General features: G+C 42.5%; 2 protein-coding genes across 2 annotated transcripts; both read right to left on the reverse strand.

Annotated features, from left to right (window-relative positions):
* Positions 1-1,095: 1,095 nt before the first annotated feature.
* LOC114783580 (fatty aldehyde dehydrogenase-like) lies at positions 1,096-9,396 on the reverse strand. Its single transcript, XM_028969080.1, has 11 exons — positions 9,236-9,396; positions 8,711-8,873; positions 8,392-8,623; positions 7,259-7,344; positions 4,210-4,418; positions 3,956-4,073; positions 3,453-3,594; positions 2,672-2,838; positions 2,444-2,543; positions 2,128-2,366; positions 1,096-1,527 (listed from the first exon to the last, which is right to left on the reverse strand). Exons 2-11 carry the CDS (start codon positions 8,870-8,872, stop codon positions 1,513-1,515), a joined length of 1,470 nt encoding a protein of 489 aa, XP_028824913.1. The 5' UTR covers position 8,873; positions 9,236-9,396; the 3' UTR covers positions 1,096-1,512.
* A 2,703-nt stretch (positions 9,397-12,099) lies between these two features.
* LOC114783589 (vitronectin-like) lies at positions 12,100-14,841 on the reverse strand. The gene is made up of 9 exons (XM_028969096.1): positions 14,693-14,841; positions 14,502-14,621; positions 14,192-14,410; positions 13,829-13,968; positions 13,548-13,704; positions 13,326-13,481; positions 12,625-12,859; positions 12,373-12,476; positions 12,100-12,249 (listed from the first exon to the last, which is right to left on the reverse strand). The coding sequence occupies exons 1-9, from the start codon at positions 14,742-14,744 to the stop codon at positions 12,137-12,139; spliced, it is 1,296 nt and encodes a 431-aa protein (XP_028824929.1). The 5' UTR covers positions 14,745-14,841; the 3' UTR covers positions 12,100-12,136.
* Between the last annotated feature and the right edge of the window lie 6,575 nt (positions 14,842-21,416).

The following is a 21,416-nucleotide window of genomic DNA, read 5'->3' on the forward strand; positions in this document are numbered from 1 at the left end:
TGTACAGAAAATTTTCTGCTGCTTTGAAGGTCCCAATGAGCACAGTGGCCTCCATCATCTGTAAGAGGAAGTTCAAAACCACCAGGACTCTTGTTAGAGCTGGCCGGCCACCTAAACTGAGCGAATGGGGGAGAAGGACCGTAGTTAGCTAGGTGACCAAGAACCCAATGGTCACTCTATTAGAGCTCCAGAGGTCCTCTGTGGACAGAGGAGACCTTTTTAGAAGGACAACTATCTCTGCAGCATCAGGCCAATACCATCTCTACAGTGAAGCATGGTGTTGGCAGCATCATGCTGTGTGGATGTTTTTCAGCTGCAGGAACTTGAAGACTAGTCAGGATCGAGGGAAAGATGACTACAGAGACATCCTGGATGAAAACTGGGGTGATGGCTTTATCTTATAGAAGGACAATGACATTAAGGACAACTCTGTAAATGTCCCAGCCAGACCCCAGATTTAAATCTGATCGAACATCTCTGGAGAGATTTTAAAATGGCTGTATACTGATGCTTCCCATTCTCATGAAGCTTGGGAGGTGTTGAAAAGAGGAATGGGCCAAACTGGCCAAGGATAGGTGTGCCAAGCTTGTGGCATCATATTCAAAAAGACTTGAGACAATACTTAAGAAGGCTGTGAATACTTATGCACATGTGATTTCTCCTTTTTTTTTTATTCTTAGTAAATTTGTCAAAACCTCAAGTAAAGTTTTTTTCATGTTGTCATGATGGGGTGACGTGTGTAGAAAAATGCATTTAATCCATTTTGGAATAAGGCTGTAACATAAACAAATGTGGAAAAAGTGAGGTGCTGTATGTATGTTGTCGTGAAGTGTTGGTTTGTGGTGTATGAACCACTGCCTGCAAATATCTGCACTTCAGGGAAGTTGGGAAAATTAAGTTGGTTAAGGTGATCTTGAGAAGCCAGAGTTCTTGTGCAGAATTAGTGTAAAATCTACAGTCCTTCTTGTACAAGATTAAAAGCTTTCTATTATTAATCAGAATAGATACAAAACCATTTATTCCAACAAGGAACAATAAAGCTACGGCCCGCCAGACGCACTTACGATTCATCTGACGCAGAAAGAATAACACAGATTTTTTAAGGCTCTGAAAAATATTATTTATTTTCTTTTAATATAAATTAATCAAGTTTGAATCATATGAATAAAAAGCTTCAGCCAAGTTTAAAACCAGTAAAAAAACAGTCTCTGGTAAGCGACACTAGATGGGAATGTTAATTGCTGTGTGCATGATCTTTCATATGACACAATAAATGACAAAGGACCACATTGACAGTGACGGTAAAAGTTCCTTCATGTAGAGAATACTTCATAAGAGACATACATTCATAAGTAAGCATGTGATTACTTCATAAATACCTAAACAACTGTTTAAGATTGTACGGCTTTGTAATATAAAATGGGTGTGAGTTTGGATGGTCCAGTAAACCGGTAAAGGCCACAGTGTTCTGCTGTGATATGTATTGTGGATGACTGTATCCTTTCAGCAATGTCACTGGAGAAACCTCTGCAAAAAAAACAGAGACAGGATATGTGACGTTCACAGTTTCCTCACATTAAAATGTATAGTTTCAACGTATTATTGAAAAGGTTGTGCCAAAGAGTTAAATTCACTTGATCACCGATCAGAATAAAACCAGATATTATATAATTATAGTTGTGGCAGTAAGACACTTTCAGGATTTTCTGGAGTGTGTTTTGGCGCATTGCAGCTTTGGCAAGTGACATATTGACAGGCTTGTGTTGAAGACAGAACAAGAAAGTAGGGTATCAGAGCTGTCAATCATTCATATATAAACTCTTTTTTTTAGATTTTAAATCATTAAACATTGTTTTCTGCCAGACAAAAATAACTATACACCAACAAAAATCTTCTTCAAATACAAATACTTTCTTGATTCAATCCTGATTCAAAGCTGATTGTCCATTTCTACCCTCACGGCTCCATGCTATGTTCTCTGAATCTTGCTGTGCCTCTGACGGTCCCTCCCCTTTCTTTTTTCTGGCAGATGTTTGCTACAGCTGGTGACGCAGCTGTTGACGCAGCTTTACATGAAGCTTTTTCTTTTGATAGCACCATTTAAAGAAGATGGTATCTCTCTCTGACCTGATACACAGCGGCCGCGATGACAGCGAAGATGGCCAGCATGGCCAGGCGTTTCATCTGGCCCAGGTCCACCTGTTTGAGGATGAGGAAACGTGCCCAGCCTAGCTTTTTTGCCGTATGGGGTGGGTAGCGCAGTTTGTTCACCCCCTCCATCTTCAGCTGCTTGATAAGGCAGCCACGCAGGTGGCTGAGCTGGTCGAAGGTGTGTTTGCCGTGGTAGGCGCCCATCCCGCTGTTGCCTGCAGAAGGCAGAAGACCGTTGGTCTTTAAGGCCTCAGAAAAAGGTGACCTTTTCAGCTCTGAAAGAAGGACTCACCCACACCACCAAAAGGCAGAGCGCTGACAGAAAACTGCACCAGGCAGTCGTTGGCCACGACCCCACCACTAGACGTCTCAGATATGAAACGCTTAATCAGCTACAGACACACAGAAAGGTGAAACATGGTCATTCTCAAGAAAAATACTTTTTTAGATTAAAATTAGTCAAAATAATAATTTCAACTATCTTGTGTTCTGCTGAATGGTATGTAATAAAGGTCCCTACTTTGCTGTCATGTGAGTAGATGTAGAGAGCCAGGGGCTTCTCTCTCTGGTTTATGAAATCAATGGCTTTGTCCACACTTCCAACAGTCAGGATGGGGAGTAATGGCCCAAAGATCTCCTCTTGCATGACCTTTGCATCTGGCTTCACATCACAAAGAACTGTGGGAGCTGGGAGAAGAACCACAGGTATCAATAGGCCTGTCACAATTATACAGAAATGTCTATTTGCAATTATTTTAGCTTACTGGCTATTTTTACATAACCTTTTCATACCTGAACCTGTCACTTTGTGGTCTACTGATTCATCAGTGAGAGTGTTACCCACTAGGCTACAGCTACCCCCACCGAAGCATCGCTTGGTTTTATTCCAAATGAGAAGTGTGAGTTAAAAAAAGTGATCGGTCCAGTTTGTGATAGAAAAGTGTCGGTCAAAAGCACTAATACAGCAAATCTATAAAAGCACCAGCCAATATTCTGAACCTGGAAAGACAACCACAGCTGCACTTCCGTTCCAGCAATGAACTACGACTAAATATAAATCCTGCTCCCTGATACCCATAAATTTTACAATATCACAGATGTTTTACTTTTAGACACATGCATGTGACAGAGACAATGCAAGAAGACAAGCACATGTTTATGTCAACAAAGTGTAATATACAGTATGTTTTCAATTAATTGTCATAAAAAATTCCATGATTGGTACAGGCATAGGTATGAAAAAAAAAGCACATTAATCACAGATGAAGGAACCACAGATAATCAAAGATTGCAATACACACCAATGTAGCAGTCAGACTCATCACCATCACCCCCCACTGCCACCGTGCAGCCATCGAGCATCGACATGACACGCCTGTAATGGCGCTGGTTGACAATGCGTCCATAATCTGGGCAGGTTTTGGGATTTTCAGTGTAGAATTCCTGAGAGGATCAAAAGAAACCCAACAATTCCATCCATGTAGATCAGCACACATGTTCATATGAACTCATGTTCTTTATTTATGTTGTAATTATATATATATTCACTAAATGCATGTTCTTTATGGCTCCATTATAAAATTTTTTGAGGGAAATATAATTGAAACATTAGGAACTAAATAAAGAACAGGAATCAACAATGGTACTGAAGAATATGCTCGTCTTCACATATGACAATGTTTTATCTATATTACATTATTTTCTTCCTTGAACTCAGCTCTACACTCTACATACTATCTTTCTTCTAAATGTGTAATCAGGCCAAAGTCAGTATGTTCATGTGATTTAACAATTATTCTCAGACCTTCACGTTCTGGCGTATCTCCTCCACAACAAGGTCCTGGATGCTGGGGTCACAGAGAATGTAGTCTGGGGCAATGCACGTCTGTCCGCAGTTAGTGAACTTTCCCCAAGCAATACGGCTGCAGAAACACACAGACACAAGTCCATATAATGATGGTACACTAAACCCGACACAGCACAACACAAGCATTTTACATTAGTTAGAATTATATCTCTTTTTAATTTTCATGAGTGAGAGTTGCTGGACGTTCTGACCGGCAGGCGATGCTGATGTTGCAGTTCTTGTCGATGTAACAGGGGCTTTTGCCCCCCAGCTCCAGAGTGACGGGGGTCAGGTGGCGTGAGGCAGCTTCCATCACCACTTTGCCCACAACGCTGTTGCCCGTGTAAAAGATGTGATCAAAGCGTTGCTTCAGCAGCTCCTGAGTCTCTGCGACACCTCCCGTCACCACAGGGTAGAGTTCCTGAAAATGACACTCATGGTCATTTCTCGCGTTTTCTCCTCCTTGACCTCACCACAACTTTCTGAACTCTGCCTGGACTTCACAACACAACTGCCGAACCCCGGAACGATGCCCCCTTCCTGAATCCAGCGTCTCTACAGCCCAAGCCCCTGACAGGGAATATACCATGTTTGGCTGCAAGCATGAGTTTATTTGTGCTGTATGAATAAATGCAAAACATGCATTTCACCACAGGCCCATACATACATACATATATACAAACAAATACAAATGTATGAGCTTAACATGGAATCTACACAGACTGTATTTTTCCACACGCTGCGGAGTTTTCCACAGAAAAAATGTCTCCTCATCTGCCACTCACACCCTTCGTAACCCAGACAGAACCCAGGCCTAAACTCTAGCTAGGTAAACTGCAGGTCTACCCATGTGCTCCCATACCAGAAGGGAGATCTGATTTTGTGCCCTGGTCCCAGCTTCAGTGACAGCATCCTCTGAAGACCTCAGTCAGCTCTGAAGGAGAAGTGATTACTTGCTTGGATTACAGAGCTGAGAGAAATCAGACACTCTTCATATGAATACTCTTCATATTCACTATTTTTTTTATCTGTGATGAAGGCTGCTGTTTATAACCAGCCTCCTAGTGGAATGTGATTTGTCTCACAGGTCTCTAAATCCATCAACCCCAACTTGGAGAGGACAGAAAAGGTTACACTATATGGACATATGACCATTACACCAGGACTGGTGGAGGTAACCCCTTCTGTCCTCTCCAAGTTGGAAAGCCCATGTCCTGGCACATGACTTCGGTCCGAATGCGGAACTGGGTGTCCCGCCTCGTATCTAACTGGGTGGTGCCCGTAAATCAGCGCTCTGTCGTTGTTGCTTCCATGCACACGACTCGGCTCACCTACTCACCCGGCGTCAAAGTACGAACTATCCTTGTTTGTTTCTCCTCCAACCCCTTGTTCCCAAATTGTATTGGCTAATCTTTTGTGTCCGTATCAATGAGCAATGACACTGGTGGGTGCACAGCGCAAGCTGACTCAGGCTTGGGGATTAAAATGGAAGTTACTCATCAACCTTGTTGTGCCTAATCCACAACTGGGTTTGTCGTTACCTACAACACACACTCTCTCTCTGTCTCCCCGATCAATCGTGACATCTCACACAACCCATCCTCAGCACCTTCAAAGAGCGACAACTGAGAGCATTCTGACCAGCTGCATCACTGTCTGGTTTGGGAACTGCACCATGTCGAACCCCAACACCCTAGAGTCGAGATTGAGAACAGCTGAGAAGATCGTCGGAGTCTCTCTTCCCTCCATAACGGACATTTACCACACACACTGCACCAGGAAAGCCACCAGCATTCTGAAGGACTCTACACACCCCTCACATGCACTCTTCACCCTCCTACCATCTGGAAAAGGGTACTGAAGCATTCTGGCCCTTACGGCCAGACTGTGCAACAGTTTCATCCCACAGGCCACTCGAGTACTTTCCCTTTTTGGACTGACGTGCATTTTATGTCAGTATGTAACTTTGTTTAAATGTTACATGAAGCTCCGGGTTCCAGAGAAACGTTGTTTCTGTTCACTATGTACTGTCTAACATGTATATATCTGAAATGACAATAAAGCTCAACTTCAACACCAGGAGTTTGCAACTACAGGGTGGGCCATTTATATATATAATAAAATGGGAATGGTTGGGGATATTAACGTCATGTTGTGGCACATTAGTATATGTGAGGGGGCAAACTTTTCAAGTCGGTCATCTTGGACATTGCAGTCAAACCTTGATATGGAGTTATCGTTAAAATTCTGCAGTTACAACAGCTTCCACTCTTCATGGAAGGCTAACCCCAGAATTTGTTGGTGGGAATCTGTGCCCATTCATTCTGTAGAGAATTTAAGAGGCCAGGCACTGATATTGAATGAGCAGGCCCAGCTCGCAATCTCTGCTCCAGTTCATCGTAAAGGTTGAGGTCAATTCTGAACTTGTTGACCCCGGCTCTGCCGTGTTATTATTACTGGCTTCCACGAACTAATAATAACATGTACATTTGATTGGATGAAATCTCCCAAACCAGACTTGGTATCCTATCACAGCATGATTCTTGATGTCACTGAGGTCTTCAGAACGACCCATTGTGCTTCTAAAATGTTTGTAAATGGAGACTGCATGCCAATGGGTCTGGCTGAAAAACCTTCAGTGATTAAGAGGTGTGTCCCATGCTTTTCTCCATACAGTGTATATCATTCAAGGGTCCTGGAGGTCATAGTCAGGCTCTCCACTGTTCATTCTCATGTATGGCAGTTGGAACCTCCACTAGATGTCACCCCAACCTCAGATTTGTACATACAGCGTCTGCTCACACTCCCAAATAGTGAAACCTACTGCATCTACATACAGCGCTTGATTCCTGTATTATTTGCACTGCTGATGCTGTTCTGATATGTTGATTACTGTTGAATCAATAAAGACTTCAGAACATATGCTGAGAAATGCAGATTTACCCTCTGCAATAAAACAATTGTGATTGTGAGCCATGAATCAAACTATATACACTGAATCATAGTTAGTTCCTTCACACAAGACTCTGGAGATCCAGTGGGTTCATTAAATGATTTTTCTGGAAAAACGCAGACACAACTTATCGAATTGGAAAGACAGAATCTACAGCTACACATGCAAAACTTTAAGATATATTATTTGTATTTCTTTTTATTATTTTAAATATTTTTTTAAATAATTAAATGCTATTTCAGTTGCATTTTTGCTATTTATTTTGAGTGCATCCCTTAACATATAATACTGGCACATGAGTCACGTACCTTGTCCACGTAAAGTGGGAGCAGCTCCTCCATAACCTTAGCTGTGTGGGCACTGACCTCTGAAGGCTTCACCACTGCAGCATTTCCTATGGAGCAAAAGGCAAAAAACTTACGTTATACGCTTGCTATATATATTGTTTAATAAACAACACAGCATGAGCATTTTTTTACCAGTTATCTAATAATTTATTCACTGAAGAAAACTTCAACAAATACACTGAAACTCCTCACAACATCAGAAATTATTTTCACTTGTGTATGCATGTGTAATACATTATAAAAATGATACTTTAGTCTTGTAATAGTCTTGTGATAAATAGTCTTGTAAGGGCGTCTGCCAAATGCCGTAAATGTAAATGATGTAAATGTAATTCTGAGTGTTATTACATTTATGTTGGTTAAATCTACACTAATAATCTACACTAATAATCAAACTCATATATCCCATGTATAATGAGTTCTAATTGATCTGTCATGAGTGAGATGATAAGACCAGGGATGCACAGTGGCCTAGACCACTAGCCAGATTAGATGAAATCTGCAGTTTTTGAAAAAGGAGCATTTAGAAAAGTAGTGCACTAAGCAATAAGATATACTGCCTAGCTGTGTAGTACTGCTGTCATTGTTGTTGCTCACCCTGCAAATTCAAAATGACGTCTTATTTAAACATTATGGATTTAAACAAAATGTCATTGTGTTTTCAATAAATTAAGAAAAAAAAAAACATCTACATAAAAATCTTTTCAAAAACTGGAAGGCTACCATATGACTCCTGAAGGGCTGGTGGTTCAAAATATGTGCATGTATATTAAGGGAGGTTTTAGTTTTCATAAGGATCAGATCGAATCCTTTCTTCTCATAGATTAACATTATTTATCATAATCATTATCATATTGGGTTTGTCTGATGTAAAACAATAAAAATGCTTTGGCATCAGCATACTTCTGTATGGTTGATAAACAGGTTGCACTTTGACCTCTTTCTTCAGAGCCATTGCTCCTGCCAAACGTACTAATGAACCAACCCAAGAGGTGGAATTTGTCCCGTCTCATATCTCTGGAATGTAATTACACCATTGCATGAACGAGTCTGAACGGAGACCGGGAACTGGACAATGCAGAGAAGGTCGATACCTGCAGCCATGGCTCCAATGAGGGGCTGAATGGTGACGGCCCACGGGTAATTCCAGGCCCCGATGATCAGGACCACACCCAGAGGTTCCGGCTGGACGTACACCTGGTCTGAGATGGTCATCAGGTTCTTGGCGACAGGCCGGGGGGCAGCCCACTCTTTTAGATGACTAACTGCCAGGTCAATCTCGCCCTCCAGTCCCATCGTTTCATACAGAGGGGTGCTGAACTCACTCTGAGACACACATTCCAGCATAAATTCATCATTTAACTCCTGTGTTGACTTCTGATGTCTGACCATAGATGACTGTGGCACACTGACCTTCCTCAGGTCCTTCATCATGGCATCGGCGATGTCCTTCTGCCTCTCCACAAACAGGCGGCGGAGGCTCTTCAGCTGCTGCAGCCTGTACTCCAGCGGCTTGGACCGGCCTGTGCTGAACGCCTTCCGGGCTCGATCCACGGCCTTCTGCTCCCGAGACATGCTACAATGCAGAGCATTCACGTTATAATGGGTTACATAACATTCAGCGGACTTATACACACACTGACTCTGCCCAAAGTGAAATGTTTATTTCTGTCTGATGTAGGAGGACCGAGTCACGTGACACACCATTCCAAAAGCTAATAACTGGAGTGTAGCGGTCCTGCCGTGTAGTAGCAAGGCTTTATAATAACTTTATAACAGAACAAGACAACTGCTCTCGACTTTATACGAGACGGCAGCAGACGTGGACGTAAAACAGACACAAAACAGACACACGCAAGTAAAGTGCGTGTTTATTTTTTTTTTTAAGTAAGACGGTCTTCGTGAACAAAGTAATTTAGTACGCAGCAAAGCCCTCACCTTGGAATTATATTCGACTCGGCCTCTGTACGCCCACAGAACGAACGGTCCGGACCGTCCCTCACGGTCAAGCGCTCCAAGTGCCCCGGTAACCGGGATCGAGCCGGAGCGCAGTTCCGTTAAGACAAGACCCGCCCTGGCGCGCTTCGATTGGACAGCAGCCCGTGGCTGCCGCCATTTTGTTTGGGGGCGCCGGTTTGATTGGTCAGTTCTATTCCAATGCGAGCAGTGACAAAGAGGTGCGTATGGTCAGCGGGGCGTGACCTCTCACCTCGATGTGACGTAATGTTCGCGGGCCCCACGCCGGGCGACGAGCCTTTCTGTGCCAGGCGTGGAACACTCCACGGTGTTTGTCAAGGTGACTCAGCAGATGTAACTCGGTAGCGACACGTTTACGCAGGCTGGAGTGAAATGTCATGTTATAACTGTGTAACAAGGAATTAGAACGAAAAAGTAGAACGAAATAAGATTATAGCGCTCCTATAATTTTATCAAGATTTTGAATGATTAAAAAGATGATAAAGTCTTATTTGTCGCACTGTCACATCAAACAATCTTCACACGACACACCTGATTTTCAGTCTCACTCTAAGTGTTAGAAAATGTGGACCCTTTGAAAGAATAAAATACTGTAAATCCTGTTGATAAACCTAAAATAAATAAAGGCCCCATCAGTGCAAGTTCCCTGGAGTTATCCTGCAGTTATCCTGCTGGAATCCTCCTGTTCTGCTGCACATCAGTTGCGTTGCCAGCTACGAAAGGCCAAGTGTGCATTTATTCCATACCCTTGATATCAGATATGGCTGCATGTTGCTGCATATCAAGGATATGGAATAAATCTCCCCTGATAATCCAGATTTCACTTTCCCTGCAGCACCGGCAACTTTTCTACCAAAAACACAAAGCGCAGCCAGCTCACGTGACAGCATAAGCGGCCTCCAGGAGAGCCAACTGCCGCCTCCTTTTGTTCCTGTGTGGACCTCCTGCAGCTCTGTTTACATGCTAACCGAGGCGTCTCAACTACTCCATGTGTGTGTATGCGTCTATGTCACTGTCTTATTTACATAACAATGCTTTATTGTACTTGCTTTAATCCATAATTATAATGTAAAACCCACCAGGAATTGTTCAGATGAAATTGATGGCTGACACATATCGTTACTTCTGTGTATTTAGGTAATGAGATGCAAACCATCAACTTATTAATAAGCATTCATGAATTGAGGTCTTGAGTGAAAGCTTTGTATTCATCTTGTTTCTCTATTCCCCATATTGCTCTTGGTTTTTGGCTCTGACCTGTTGTTAAGTGGTTATGCACAGAACACAGTAAATCAGTAAAAAATGTAGAAATCTGTTTTAGTTGAACAAAAATGAATATAAATGTATATGATGCATTAAGTGTCTTACAACAAACGTTTTGTTGTGCACATGAAACTACACACACACATATTTACGGTTGAAGTGAGGCAGGGAAGGGAGAATCTGTCACTCCCTTGAGGTAGATTTTAAAACTGACCATTTTTCCCAGCAGAACCCAAAGCATCCCAATGCCTCTGCTGGATTGTTTTCTTCCCATAGTGCATCCTGGGGTCCCGTCCTGTTACTTGGGGTTCCCCAAGTAATGCACGCAGTCATCCACAAGTTGTAAAAGAACAGAGAGAACAGAGAAGATGCTGGGAGGTCACCAACATACAACTTATTTAAGTCAAAGTCAACTTTATTGACTCACTCACTATTGACTTACTCAATATATCACACCATATCCAAACACACAGATAGAATAGATTGCAAAGCTTTGGAGATTCAAAAAAGGCCCTGTGTAAATGGAATAACACCCAAGTTTGACAGGTCTTAGGGTAGAGATGTGACTAAATGCAATTCAATAAAATGACAACAGTTTTCCAGAACACACACCTATTTCCCGCCTCTGTTGCCACCATGTGCCCAGTCAAATATGCCTGTCTAGAATGTGCCCTGGATACAAATATGAGGACACACAGAACCCTGTTCACTTTGCCAACAGCTATCTTGGCAAAGAAAAGTGAACATTCGTTCCAAGTATGTTAACCTTCGTAAGTTAGGCAATGGTTATAAAAACAGCTTCTAACCGCGTGGTCTTCAATTGAGATAAATTTGCAGGGAAGAGCATCCAGGTATATTTCTTGGGTTATTAAAAAAAATATATCCAATGATCATTGTTAAAAGAATTGCAAGAAAAAAAAATTTGAAAAGTATGCCAGAATTTTTTTAAACTGAAAATAGGTGGTGATTTAACTTATCTAAATATGGGTGGTGATTTGAATCTTCCAACATGGTAATGATGTTCAGATCAATAGATAACTGGCCACAAGGTTGTGCCAACACCACCCTGTAACCTACATCTGTGCACTGTAAAAAAAGACAAGTTGGGAAATCTTAAAGAAACATGTAACACTACCTTCTCTGAGGTCTCCAGAGTGACCAGAAGTTGTGCCGGATAGATGAGCCAGGGAGGCTAGCTGTAGTATTTTCTCCCCTCCCGACATGCAGTTAAATAGTTCCTCACCCATCCTCCCTTGAACCCATGTCCCTTGTCATTTGTGCAGATTGACAGCTGCTTAGAAATCTCAGATCAAACCATGATGTGTGGAATAGATCATTGTTCTTTGCCCTGGTTCACTACATTGAAAAACTGTGATAAACGTGAGCACAGATTCCAGAGAAGGCAAATCATCACATATTGCTGTTGCTGGAGAATAATCTAACCATGAGGGTTACATATTATACTTCCTGAACATAGAGTTGGAGAAAGAACTATGGATGAAGAGAAAAGAAGATGATGTCGAGGTTGGCATTTATTAGATCAGGAAGAGGAACAAGAGTAATCTGTCACTTTAACATGTCACCAGTGTTATGACATCATCATTTCTCTGCCAGGTCTTTGCATCCTAGCCAGTATTTTGCTATGGGTCTTGGATATGGAGGGGTTACATAGTCAATCTGTTTGGTTTGAAGGTCCACTCTGTAATATTTATCTGAAAAGAAAAAATACAGTACTGTATTATTTCTAATACAACACCCATGCAGTAGTGAGGATGATGTGTGATGCTAAATAAGTGCAGGGTGTGGAAGCAGAGATCAGTTGGGTCTCCATCTACCTTTCTTAAAGAAGAAGACGTTCTGGACCGGCATGCTGTTCTCCTGCGTCAGCTCGTAGTCTGTGTATTCCAGCTCAGAACTGAGCTTCCTGGCATCATCGTACCTACATCCAAATGACAGTTGCTTGCTGTTAACCAAGGTCTTTACCGTGACATTCAGCTGCGTTTCTGTCACAACTGAGATGCTGCTCTAGATTGCTCTAGCACTATGGGCCTATAGGTCGGTGATGTCTGATGGCTGAATAAAATCACCTTTCCTCATAGTCCAGAAAAAAATCTTCCCAGAAGAGCGAACGGGAGCGTCTGGATTTCTGACCCCGTCTGCCTTTTCTTTTCCTCCAGCCCTTGCGTCGGCCTTTTCCAGCAGCAGGAGCTGAGGTGGGCGGGACACTGATGTACAGGCGACCAACCATGGCTGCATCTATTGGTGGCTTGATCCCCACCCAGTCCTTTGAAATAAAACGTGGGCCTTTGTGATGCCCTTCAACTGTAAAAGCAGATTTGTGTTGGGTTAGTTGGTTTATTTGTACACTGTTGAAACAAATTGTTGGCCAAAAGGCTTTAGAGTAAAAGCAATATGCAGACAGCGTTGTGAATGAGTGAATTATCACCCATGCAAGGCTGAGGCACAGTTGCATGTGAGACTTACTGCTTTAAAATGGTTTTGCACAACAGTTTCTAACAGCTGCTTTTGAGACAATGCATCTTTTTTCAGGTGTACAGAGTGGAACTCAAAATATTTCAGCACACACAGTACTATGTGACCTAGGGTTCACAGAGGCCTCACCCTCAGAGGTTAAATTTGCTGCACACATTCCTGTTCTGTTCAGTTATGAATCGTCCCGGCACCAAAATAAACGTTTCAGTAACTCCAGACGGGAATTTCAACCAGTCGAACTTTCGCCTCTTCTCCACCCAGTGATCCACACAGGCAACAAAGTGCGAGATCTTACGGCCCTGGAAGAGTAGTGTGAAGAGGCTGTCCCAGCCGTCATTGCAGTACATGTCTGTGTATCGGCTGAAGAGCAGGGATGGTGAGGATTTGGTGAGGCGGACACACTCCTCATGTGAGGGCTGGTGCTGGAACTCATACTGGTAGTACTGGTCACCTGCATACAGACGTCAGTTCACTTTTTGTTGCAGAGAAAATGCTCCGCATGCATAACACTACTCACCTTTAAAGAAATACACCTTTTCTTTCCCATGATGCCCTGGGGCCGGGATGGCAAATGCAGCATCCACATCATCAGGAATCTTGTTAAAGCCCACGGATATATCTCGAGGATAATCTTCTTCCAGAATGCCATCATCGAAGCGCCAGTACTTATTGCCCTGCAGTTCGGTACAAAACATCTCCTTATTTCAATATGATGTGACAAGACAGGGCAAGAGGTTCAGAGGGCCGATTTTCAAGTTATACACAGAATATTTCAATATTCAACATTTCAATTTGTACCTTGAAGATGTAAGTCTTTCCTTGACAGTTGATTCTGGTGAAAGCTGCATCTATAGGACCAGCTATACCCCACACATCTTTAATGAGTTTAGGGTAACCAGGTTTCACTGACCGGTCATCCAGCTCAAAAAAATATTCACCTGAAACACACACACGCATGCAGAAATTGAACACACACACACACCACACACACACACACACACACACACACACACACACACATACACTCTCTCTCTCTCAATTATTGAAGAGGTAATTGCATGGAACCTCACATACTGCATTTCTATGAGTAATTATACTCACAGAGAGTGTGTGAGAGAGAGAGAGAGAGAGAGAGAGAGGGTGGTGCTGAATAAATCTCACCCCTGAATGCATAGATGGAGCCATTCTTAAGCTGCATAAATGCATCGAAGGGCCGCCCACTGCAGGTGACTGCATCAGGGTCGGGGTGAGGAGTGGGAGGTTGGGTGGTGGTTGGCACTGGTGTGGTTGGGGCACGGCTGGTCATTGGAGGAAGGGTGGTGTAATTAATGTTGCTCATCTGTTCATCTTCACTGTCCACAAACGTGTCCCCACGAGTGACTGAAAAAAATCCAAACTGAAAAGATCAGCTGACACCTAAAACACTGACAATTGCAAAGCAGAGCAATGCTTTTGAAGGTCCTGCTCTTACCTTTATGGCGACATGACGTGTCAAAGTCAATGCAGCAGCTTCCATGGTACCTGCACATGTTGTCACACTGGCACTTTCTAAGAGGGTCAAAGCCATTCTGGCAGCGGCCAACACATGACTCTGAAATGAGACACAGAGGAGTCACAAAGCAGGCGAGAGGGCCACATTCTTGAGACAAGTTGAATGCTTACCATCGGCAGCATACGAATGCGACAAGAACAGCAACAGCAGTGGGAACCACATGTTGTTCCCGGGTCTGGTTCCACATCTGCTTAGAGAATAAACCCCTCACTGCCTTTTAATCAATAGTTCCAAAAGTCGCCCTCATCACTCTGTTTGTTTTGGGTGTTTTCCCAGAATGGTCAATGTTTGCAACCCATTCCTTTGTAAATGAATCTTCCACCAGCAAAAACACACCATACATAAAAAAACAGCAAGGAGTATCATATAAATTCAGTATTTGTCCTCCTCCTCTCATTTTGTCACATACAAATCATACGAATCATACAAATGACTGCTTGAGATCAACACAGGAGAGACAAAATTAGAAACCCTGATCAACGCATATGAACAGTCAAATAAAGATCTGTAAGTCAGTTTTAGGGACACTGGGATCCTTTTTGGTCCAGGTACTACATGCAGCACGGGGGCCTTGCAAGGGAGGAGGGGACATTTAATAAAAAGTTGCTTATTTCGGTCCCGTTGCACTTACCAAATAAGATTTTGGAAACCGCGTCTAAACACACAGGGGCAGTGGTGGCCTAGCGGTTAAGGAAACGGCCCCTTAATCAGAAGGTTGCCGGTTCGAATCCTGATCTGCCAAAGTGCCACTGAGGTGCCACTGACCAAAGCACACTGCTCCCCGGGCGCTCCCTCACATGGCTGCCCACTGTTCACTCAGGGTGATGGGTTAAATGAAGAGGACATATTTCACTGTGTGCAACGTATGCTGTGCTGCTGTGTATCACATGTGACAATCACTTCACTTCACTCTTTACGAGGCTTGCAAAGTGTGTCCGTTACAAACGTTGAACACAAGATGGCGCCAGAACCCACGTTTCACTAAGGCGCCAACAGGAAACATTGACAAAAGGAGAAAAATAAAAAAAAGGATAATACAGCATTTTTTTTTTTTTTTGAGTTTAAAGACTTAATTTTCATTGAAAAATGCCCACCACACCCCAGGGCAAAATAAAACCCATATAAATACAAATCTGTACAAATACAAATAAATACAAACAAAATCTATACCAGAGTGTGCAAAACAAGTCGAACGAATGAGGTAGCGTATAATAATATAGTATGAGTGTTATTGCCTGGTTGAAAAAACTGTCCTTCGTTCTAATTGTTCTTGACCTCAGCACCCTGAATCTGAATCATCTGAAACATCCTCTGTCCCGGGTGTGTGCAGTCTCTAGCGATGCTGCGTGTCTTCTTGAGACAGCGGGTGTTGTAGAGGTCCTTCAGGGAAGGAGGAGTGTGACCAATGATAATCCCTGCAGTGTGGATGACCCTCTGTAGTGACGTCTTGCCAGCCATCGTGCAGCTCGAGTGCCACACAGAGATGCAATACGTCAGCACACTCTCAACGGAGCGGCGGTAGAAGGCGGTCAGCAGCTTCCTCCTCAGGTTAACTCTCCAGAAGTTCCTCAGAAAATGGTGGTCATTTACCATTGCCACTTACAGTGTTTCAGATCTGCATCCGTATACACACCCAGGAACATAAAACTGGTCACCTTCTCCACACCCTCCCCATTGATGTAGATGGGTTGCAGGTCGGCATTTTTTGTGTTTCAGGGACAAGTTAATCCCACCGGTCTCTGGACCTCCATCCTGTACACTGTCTCATCGTCACTGGAGATAAGCTCCACCACAGTGGTGGTCATCTACAAACTTGATGATAGCGTTATTTGGTTGGGTGCTGCTGACACGGTTGTATGTGTACAGCGTGTACAGACCCTGTGGAGGTCCAGTGTTAATGCTGAGGACTAAAGAAAATCTCTAATCCAGCACAGGATCTGTCCAGAAGGATTGTATTAAAAGTTGAGCTTAGCGCAGAGCCCCTGCTGTCCCCTGCTGTTGAGGTCATTATGACTGGTGTCAGTGCGACTGGCCTGTGGTCGTTGAGGCAGCTGATAGTGGTCCTTTTGGGCAGTGGGACGATTATGGCCAATTTCAGGCATGGTGGAATAGAGGACTGGGACAATGAAGTGTTGAAAATCCTGGTGATTGCCCAAACAGCGGTGATTGCCCAAACACAGACACACACACACACACTTTCCCAATACCAATAGATATGTAGACACTCACTGGATAAACAGTTACACATTCATTCAGAATATGAACTCATGAAATAATTAAGAATTTCTGCTGACTGGGTTTAGACTAAATCAGTGAGTCATTTGTTTAGGTTAAATATTTGTTCATTCTCATTTTTATATATTAAAGGGTCACCATAAATTGTGATAATACAAGAAAATGTAGTAAATGTAGTAAAAGGTGCCAGTTGTTTTTTAAGTTTTAGAGAACAGTTCAGAACAAAGCGGTGTGTCATATACAATTTCAAATCTGAATCGGAATCATGTTTGTTATGTTCGCACATACACAAGGAATTTGGTTCTAGCAAAATATACAATATACCATCAGGATCTACAGTCATGCACAAAATACAGATGATAAACAGACAACACAATATGCATGAAGTGCAATAACAACAGTGCAAGTATTCAGTGAAGACCAAAGCTGTGCACAGAAGATGTCACATTTTACTGGGTACATGTTTATGACTCAGTGAGGCCTTGGACAAAGTCATGCCAGCGAGGTGAGGGTTCAATCTAACTTTATTAGACTGGTGTCTACGTCTTTTTATGCTTCAGAAAATTCATAATTCAAATTCTTATAAGCCAATGTTAGTTGTCTTAATCAGGTATTATTAGGGCTATGGCCTGAAAAGTGCTAAATTGAAAACACATTTTCAGTTCAGTACAATTTCATTCAGGTCGAAAAGCCAACAGCAGTTACATTCACCGAGAATAAAAAGAATTCCTTATGAATGGCTGTAATCCCGGTTCTCTGAGCTGAGGGAGATGGTTGAGACATCTCACTATGGGACATGCTCTTTGCGTGATTAAACCTTGCCGCACACATCCACTCCCTCATTCCAAAAACCAGCTCATCCTTGCGGCATCCTAGAGGAGCATTCTGATTAGATGTTTCCCTCATGTCCCTCAGAGAACTAGCCTTAGAAATGAAACCTATTATTCTCTTTCAGTTGACTCCCTTGACAAGGATGGGGCAAAAGTGAGGTCACACAAAACTCATCCACCACAGGTCACACACACACACACACACACACACACACACACACACACACACACACACACACACACACACACCTATAGTCAGTTTAGAGTCGCCAACTCACTTTCTTTGCATGTGTTTGAATAGTGTGAGGAAACCGGGAAGCAACAGGGAGAGCAGGCAAACTCCGCAACCTTTCAGGTGTGAGGCGGCGGCCATGCCACATTGAGGGCGCTTCATCAAACTGCCTGTTGCCTGTCCGCACTCCCAACCCTCGGGTGGGCCCAGACAGTAGTAGGTACCCCGTAGCAGCACTCTGAAACAGTAAAAAAAACTCTAGCTTATTATAATATTATCAGTGTATGTAATCAGCCACATCTTTCCTCAGATCTTTCCGGATATCCTCCAAAGGCCACCCTGTAAAGCTGCTTCATGTATATGTGTTGTTGGTGGACTGGTTGAACAAGGTTTGACAGGCTGGCTTGCCTGGTGTAAGATAAGATAAGATAAGACAAGATAAGATAAGATGATCCTTTATTAGTCCCACAAGTACGAAATTTACATTGTCACGGCAGGAAGTGGACAGTACAAGATAAGAGCAGCAAAAAACCAAACATTGACTGCATAATATAAAAGCTCAGTGTACAAATAAGCAAGTAATAGTCCTAGAATAGAAAAATAAAACTGTGAATGTGAGTTGTAAAATGTGAGTTGTAGAGCTGGGCGGCGGTTGGCAGGAAGGACCTTCTAAATCTCTGTCCCACATTGTGGTGCCACAGTCCACTGAAGGAGCTGCACAGTCCTGATAGGGTCTCCTGCAGGGGGTGAGAGATGTTGTCCACCATTCTCCTGTCACTCACCACCTCCACTGGGACCAGAGGGCATCCTAGAACCAAGCTGGCCCTCCGGACCAGCCTGTTCAGTCTCTTCCTGTCCCCAGCAGAGATGTTACCTCCCCAGCAGACCATAAAAGATGGCTGAGGCCACCACAGAGTCATGAAAGGTCTTCAAGAGACCTGAGCATCCGCAGAAAGTACAGCCTGCTCTGCCCCTGTTGTGAGTCCAAGAGAATTTCTCAAAATTCTGTGACGTTGATGGTTATTGTTATGGTTTTGAATTTCTCTATACCTTCCTCACTGAAAATGTAATTCCTTGCACCACATACATACTTAGTAACCAAACGCATGAGCATGTGCCAGGTGAACACATGAGCGTTCAGCGTTTGGTATGTTGCTTACGTAGCATCAGATGCTAATATGATGTACCCAGAAGTTAGTTTAAAACTGCTGGCCTTTGTTGTCCACGTCCAGCTGATTCTCACTCTTCCGCCACGTCTCACTGTTCTCCATCATTTTATTGTACTATTCCAACGCATACTATAAAGTCAAAACGGAAAGTTCCACTTGGATTTGCACTTGAACCTTGTCCTTTGCTGTTAACCCAGGAGACGCGCTTGTAGCACCCAGAATCACAAACTTATTCCACTATCCCCTGCAGCTTTCTCATCTTGTGCGAACCTTAAATATTTTTCCGGTGGGTCAGCTGGTGCGAACGTAAAGAAAATGTTATTGAGAAAAGTTAAAATTCGAATGATTGAACTATTAATAGAATCAGGCTGCTTATCAGCAGTGCTTATCAGCGGTGCTGAATTATGAACTCTTCAAGCAGATGCATGAGTTCCATGTGTAGATTAGTTCCAGTTATCTCACTTTTAAAGGTCTATTGTAGTTCATAATAATGAGTAAGCACTAATTCAACAATAAATGATCAAAGCGGTGGACTTTATGACTTCAGTCAAGGAAGAGAACATTCTTATCTTAAAGATGTCAGAGTGTTCAGATCAGATAGCTGTTAGGTAATGTTATGTTATTAATCATGTGAAGAGAAAGTGTTGCATTTTTACTTGATTCACAATTTCCAGTATAATGGAGTTTTTCATAAATTCATAAATTTATGAATAACTCGAGACTAATCATTACAGATAATTCCAGATGACATTTCCTTCAGTAACAGCCATTTCCAGGTGCCATTTACATTTAGTTTACAGCTGTCACAACGCTTGGATGGTATTTCTAAATAAACTTTTCAACTGTAGTGTGCGCTGAAACAAGCATAGCTCAATTTATGAGCAACTAGCCATGAGAATAAAATATATCCTGTCCAGTGTCACATACATCATGTTCATTCCCCTCATTATGAATTTATTGTCTATCTGTACAAAGTAGGCAAAGAAATAATCAAACTTGAAGCAGTCCAGATCTACAGCACAGGTTTGTATGGGCCACACTGCGAGGAAGTACATGTTCACTGAACTACTTCTGAGTAAAGAGTGTGAAAAAAGGCTCAAGTAAGTAGAAGGTATGGTGACAGGTCAAACCCAGTTTAGACGGAGTGAGAATAATAAAGACATGTACCACAATTAAAAAAAAACAACAAGACAAAAAAAGGAATCCTAGGAATGGGAAAAAATCGAATATATTCTCACAGTATCAAAAGGAAATGGAAATTACTAACAAAATCTTTAACTTGTGATAATAGAGAATGAAATGGGTATTCACATTGTATTCACATAATAAATGAAGCCATTCTTTTTTTTTGTAACTGCTGGCTTCACCACACTTTTGACTTTTGGACCCAGTAATGCAGAGACATTCTTGGATTTCAGATTTAGCCTATTGGCCGTATTTTGATTTTTAAATTTTGGTTAGTGAACTATCCTCATGTTCAGAGTTTATTTGCCTCTCGAAGGCCTGAAGACAGGGATCGGAGTTACAGTAAGGTTCCTCAATGAAAAGAAATAAAAGCAGATACTTATTCATCATGCAATACCATCAGGTAGGCAAATGATTGGCCCCTAATTTATTCTGCAGCATAACCACGACCAATCTGTGCAGTGGATTGAAATAAGTAAGCAGGATGTGCAATAAAAGTTCTCAAAATGTGAAGCATGACATGACAATAAAGGTGTGCAAAAATTCAGAATAGATGCATTTGTGTTATAGAGTGGGAGCTAAGGCTCACCGGGACCTCTGGCCATATTGGCCTGTTGCGGTGTTCGGGTTTCAACAGACAGAAGCCTGCTAACCAACTACATAGGAGTGTAGGTTCATTAAAGATGTACGATTGCAGTGACTTGTCCTCTCGGAAGAGCACACGATGCACAGCAGTTTGCAGTTGCTGGAGGAGGTGTGGGAGGAGATGATGGAGGAGGTGAGGTTGTCAACATTAACTGCTGTGCATTCTTGGTGAGAGAGTAGAAGTCATGGACTCTCATGGATCAGTGCTTACTGGTTGAACTTATTACTGAAGTAATCCTGTGACAGTGTACAGCTAGTAAACACTTTTTATGTCAAAACGCTATAAAATGTTATAATTTAAAATCGGTTTGAAAGAACATGGCAACGATTATAAACACCTGCTGGTGAATCCTGCCATATTTACACCAGACATCTAGATTTGGTGTCCTTGCTTCTTTTGAAGTATATTGTGTCATCATGTGTCATCAAACTTTTCAAGTATGTTGTGTTAGAATATTTGTCATATTGAGGCATTAGTGCCGTCAAACGGTCAGATATGAAATACTTTTTTCATAATTTAGTTTAAACCTGCCTACAA

Source organism: Denticeps clupeoides, unplaced genomic scaffold (genome assembly GCF_900700375.1).
Source record: "Denticeps clupeoides unplaced genomic scaffold, fDenClu1.1, whole genome shotgun sequence".
Classification (NCBI taxonomy): domain Eukaryota; kingdom Metazoa; phylum Chordata; class Actinopteri; order Clupeiformes; family Denticipitidae; genus Denticeps; species Denticeps clupeoides.

Excerpts from the sequence above, each read along its gene's own strand:
- LOC114783589 (XM_028969096.1), bottom strand. The coding sequence starts at position 14,744 with ATGTGGTTCCCACTGCTGTTGCTGTTCTTGTCGCATTCGTATGCTGCC. Across the intron at positions 14,622-14,692 it reads GCATTCGTATGCTGCCGATG|AGTCATGTGTTGGCCGCTGC; the intron begins GTAAGCATTCAA and ends GTCTCATTTCAG. Across the intron at positions 12,477-12,624 it reads TTTCTGGACTATGAGGAAAG|GTACGATGATGCCAGGAAGC; the intron begins GTGATTTTATTC and ends ATTTGGATGTAG.
- LOC114783580 (XM_028969080.1), bottom strand. The coding sequence starts at position 8,872 with ATGTCTCGGGAGCAGAAGGCCGTGGATCGAGCCCGGAAGGCGTTCAGC. Across the intron at positions 8,624-8,710 it reads TGATGAAGGACCTGAGGAAG|AGTGAGTTCAGCACCCCTCT; the intron begins GTCAGTGTGCCA and ends TGTGTGTCTCAG. Across the intron at positions 2,367-2,443 it reads TCTGCCTTTTGGTGGTGTGG|GCAACAGCGGGATGGGCGCC; the intron begins GTGAGTCCTTCT and ends TGCCTTCTGCAG.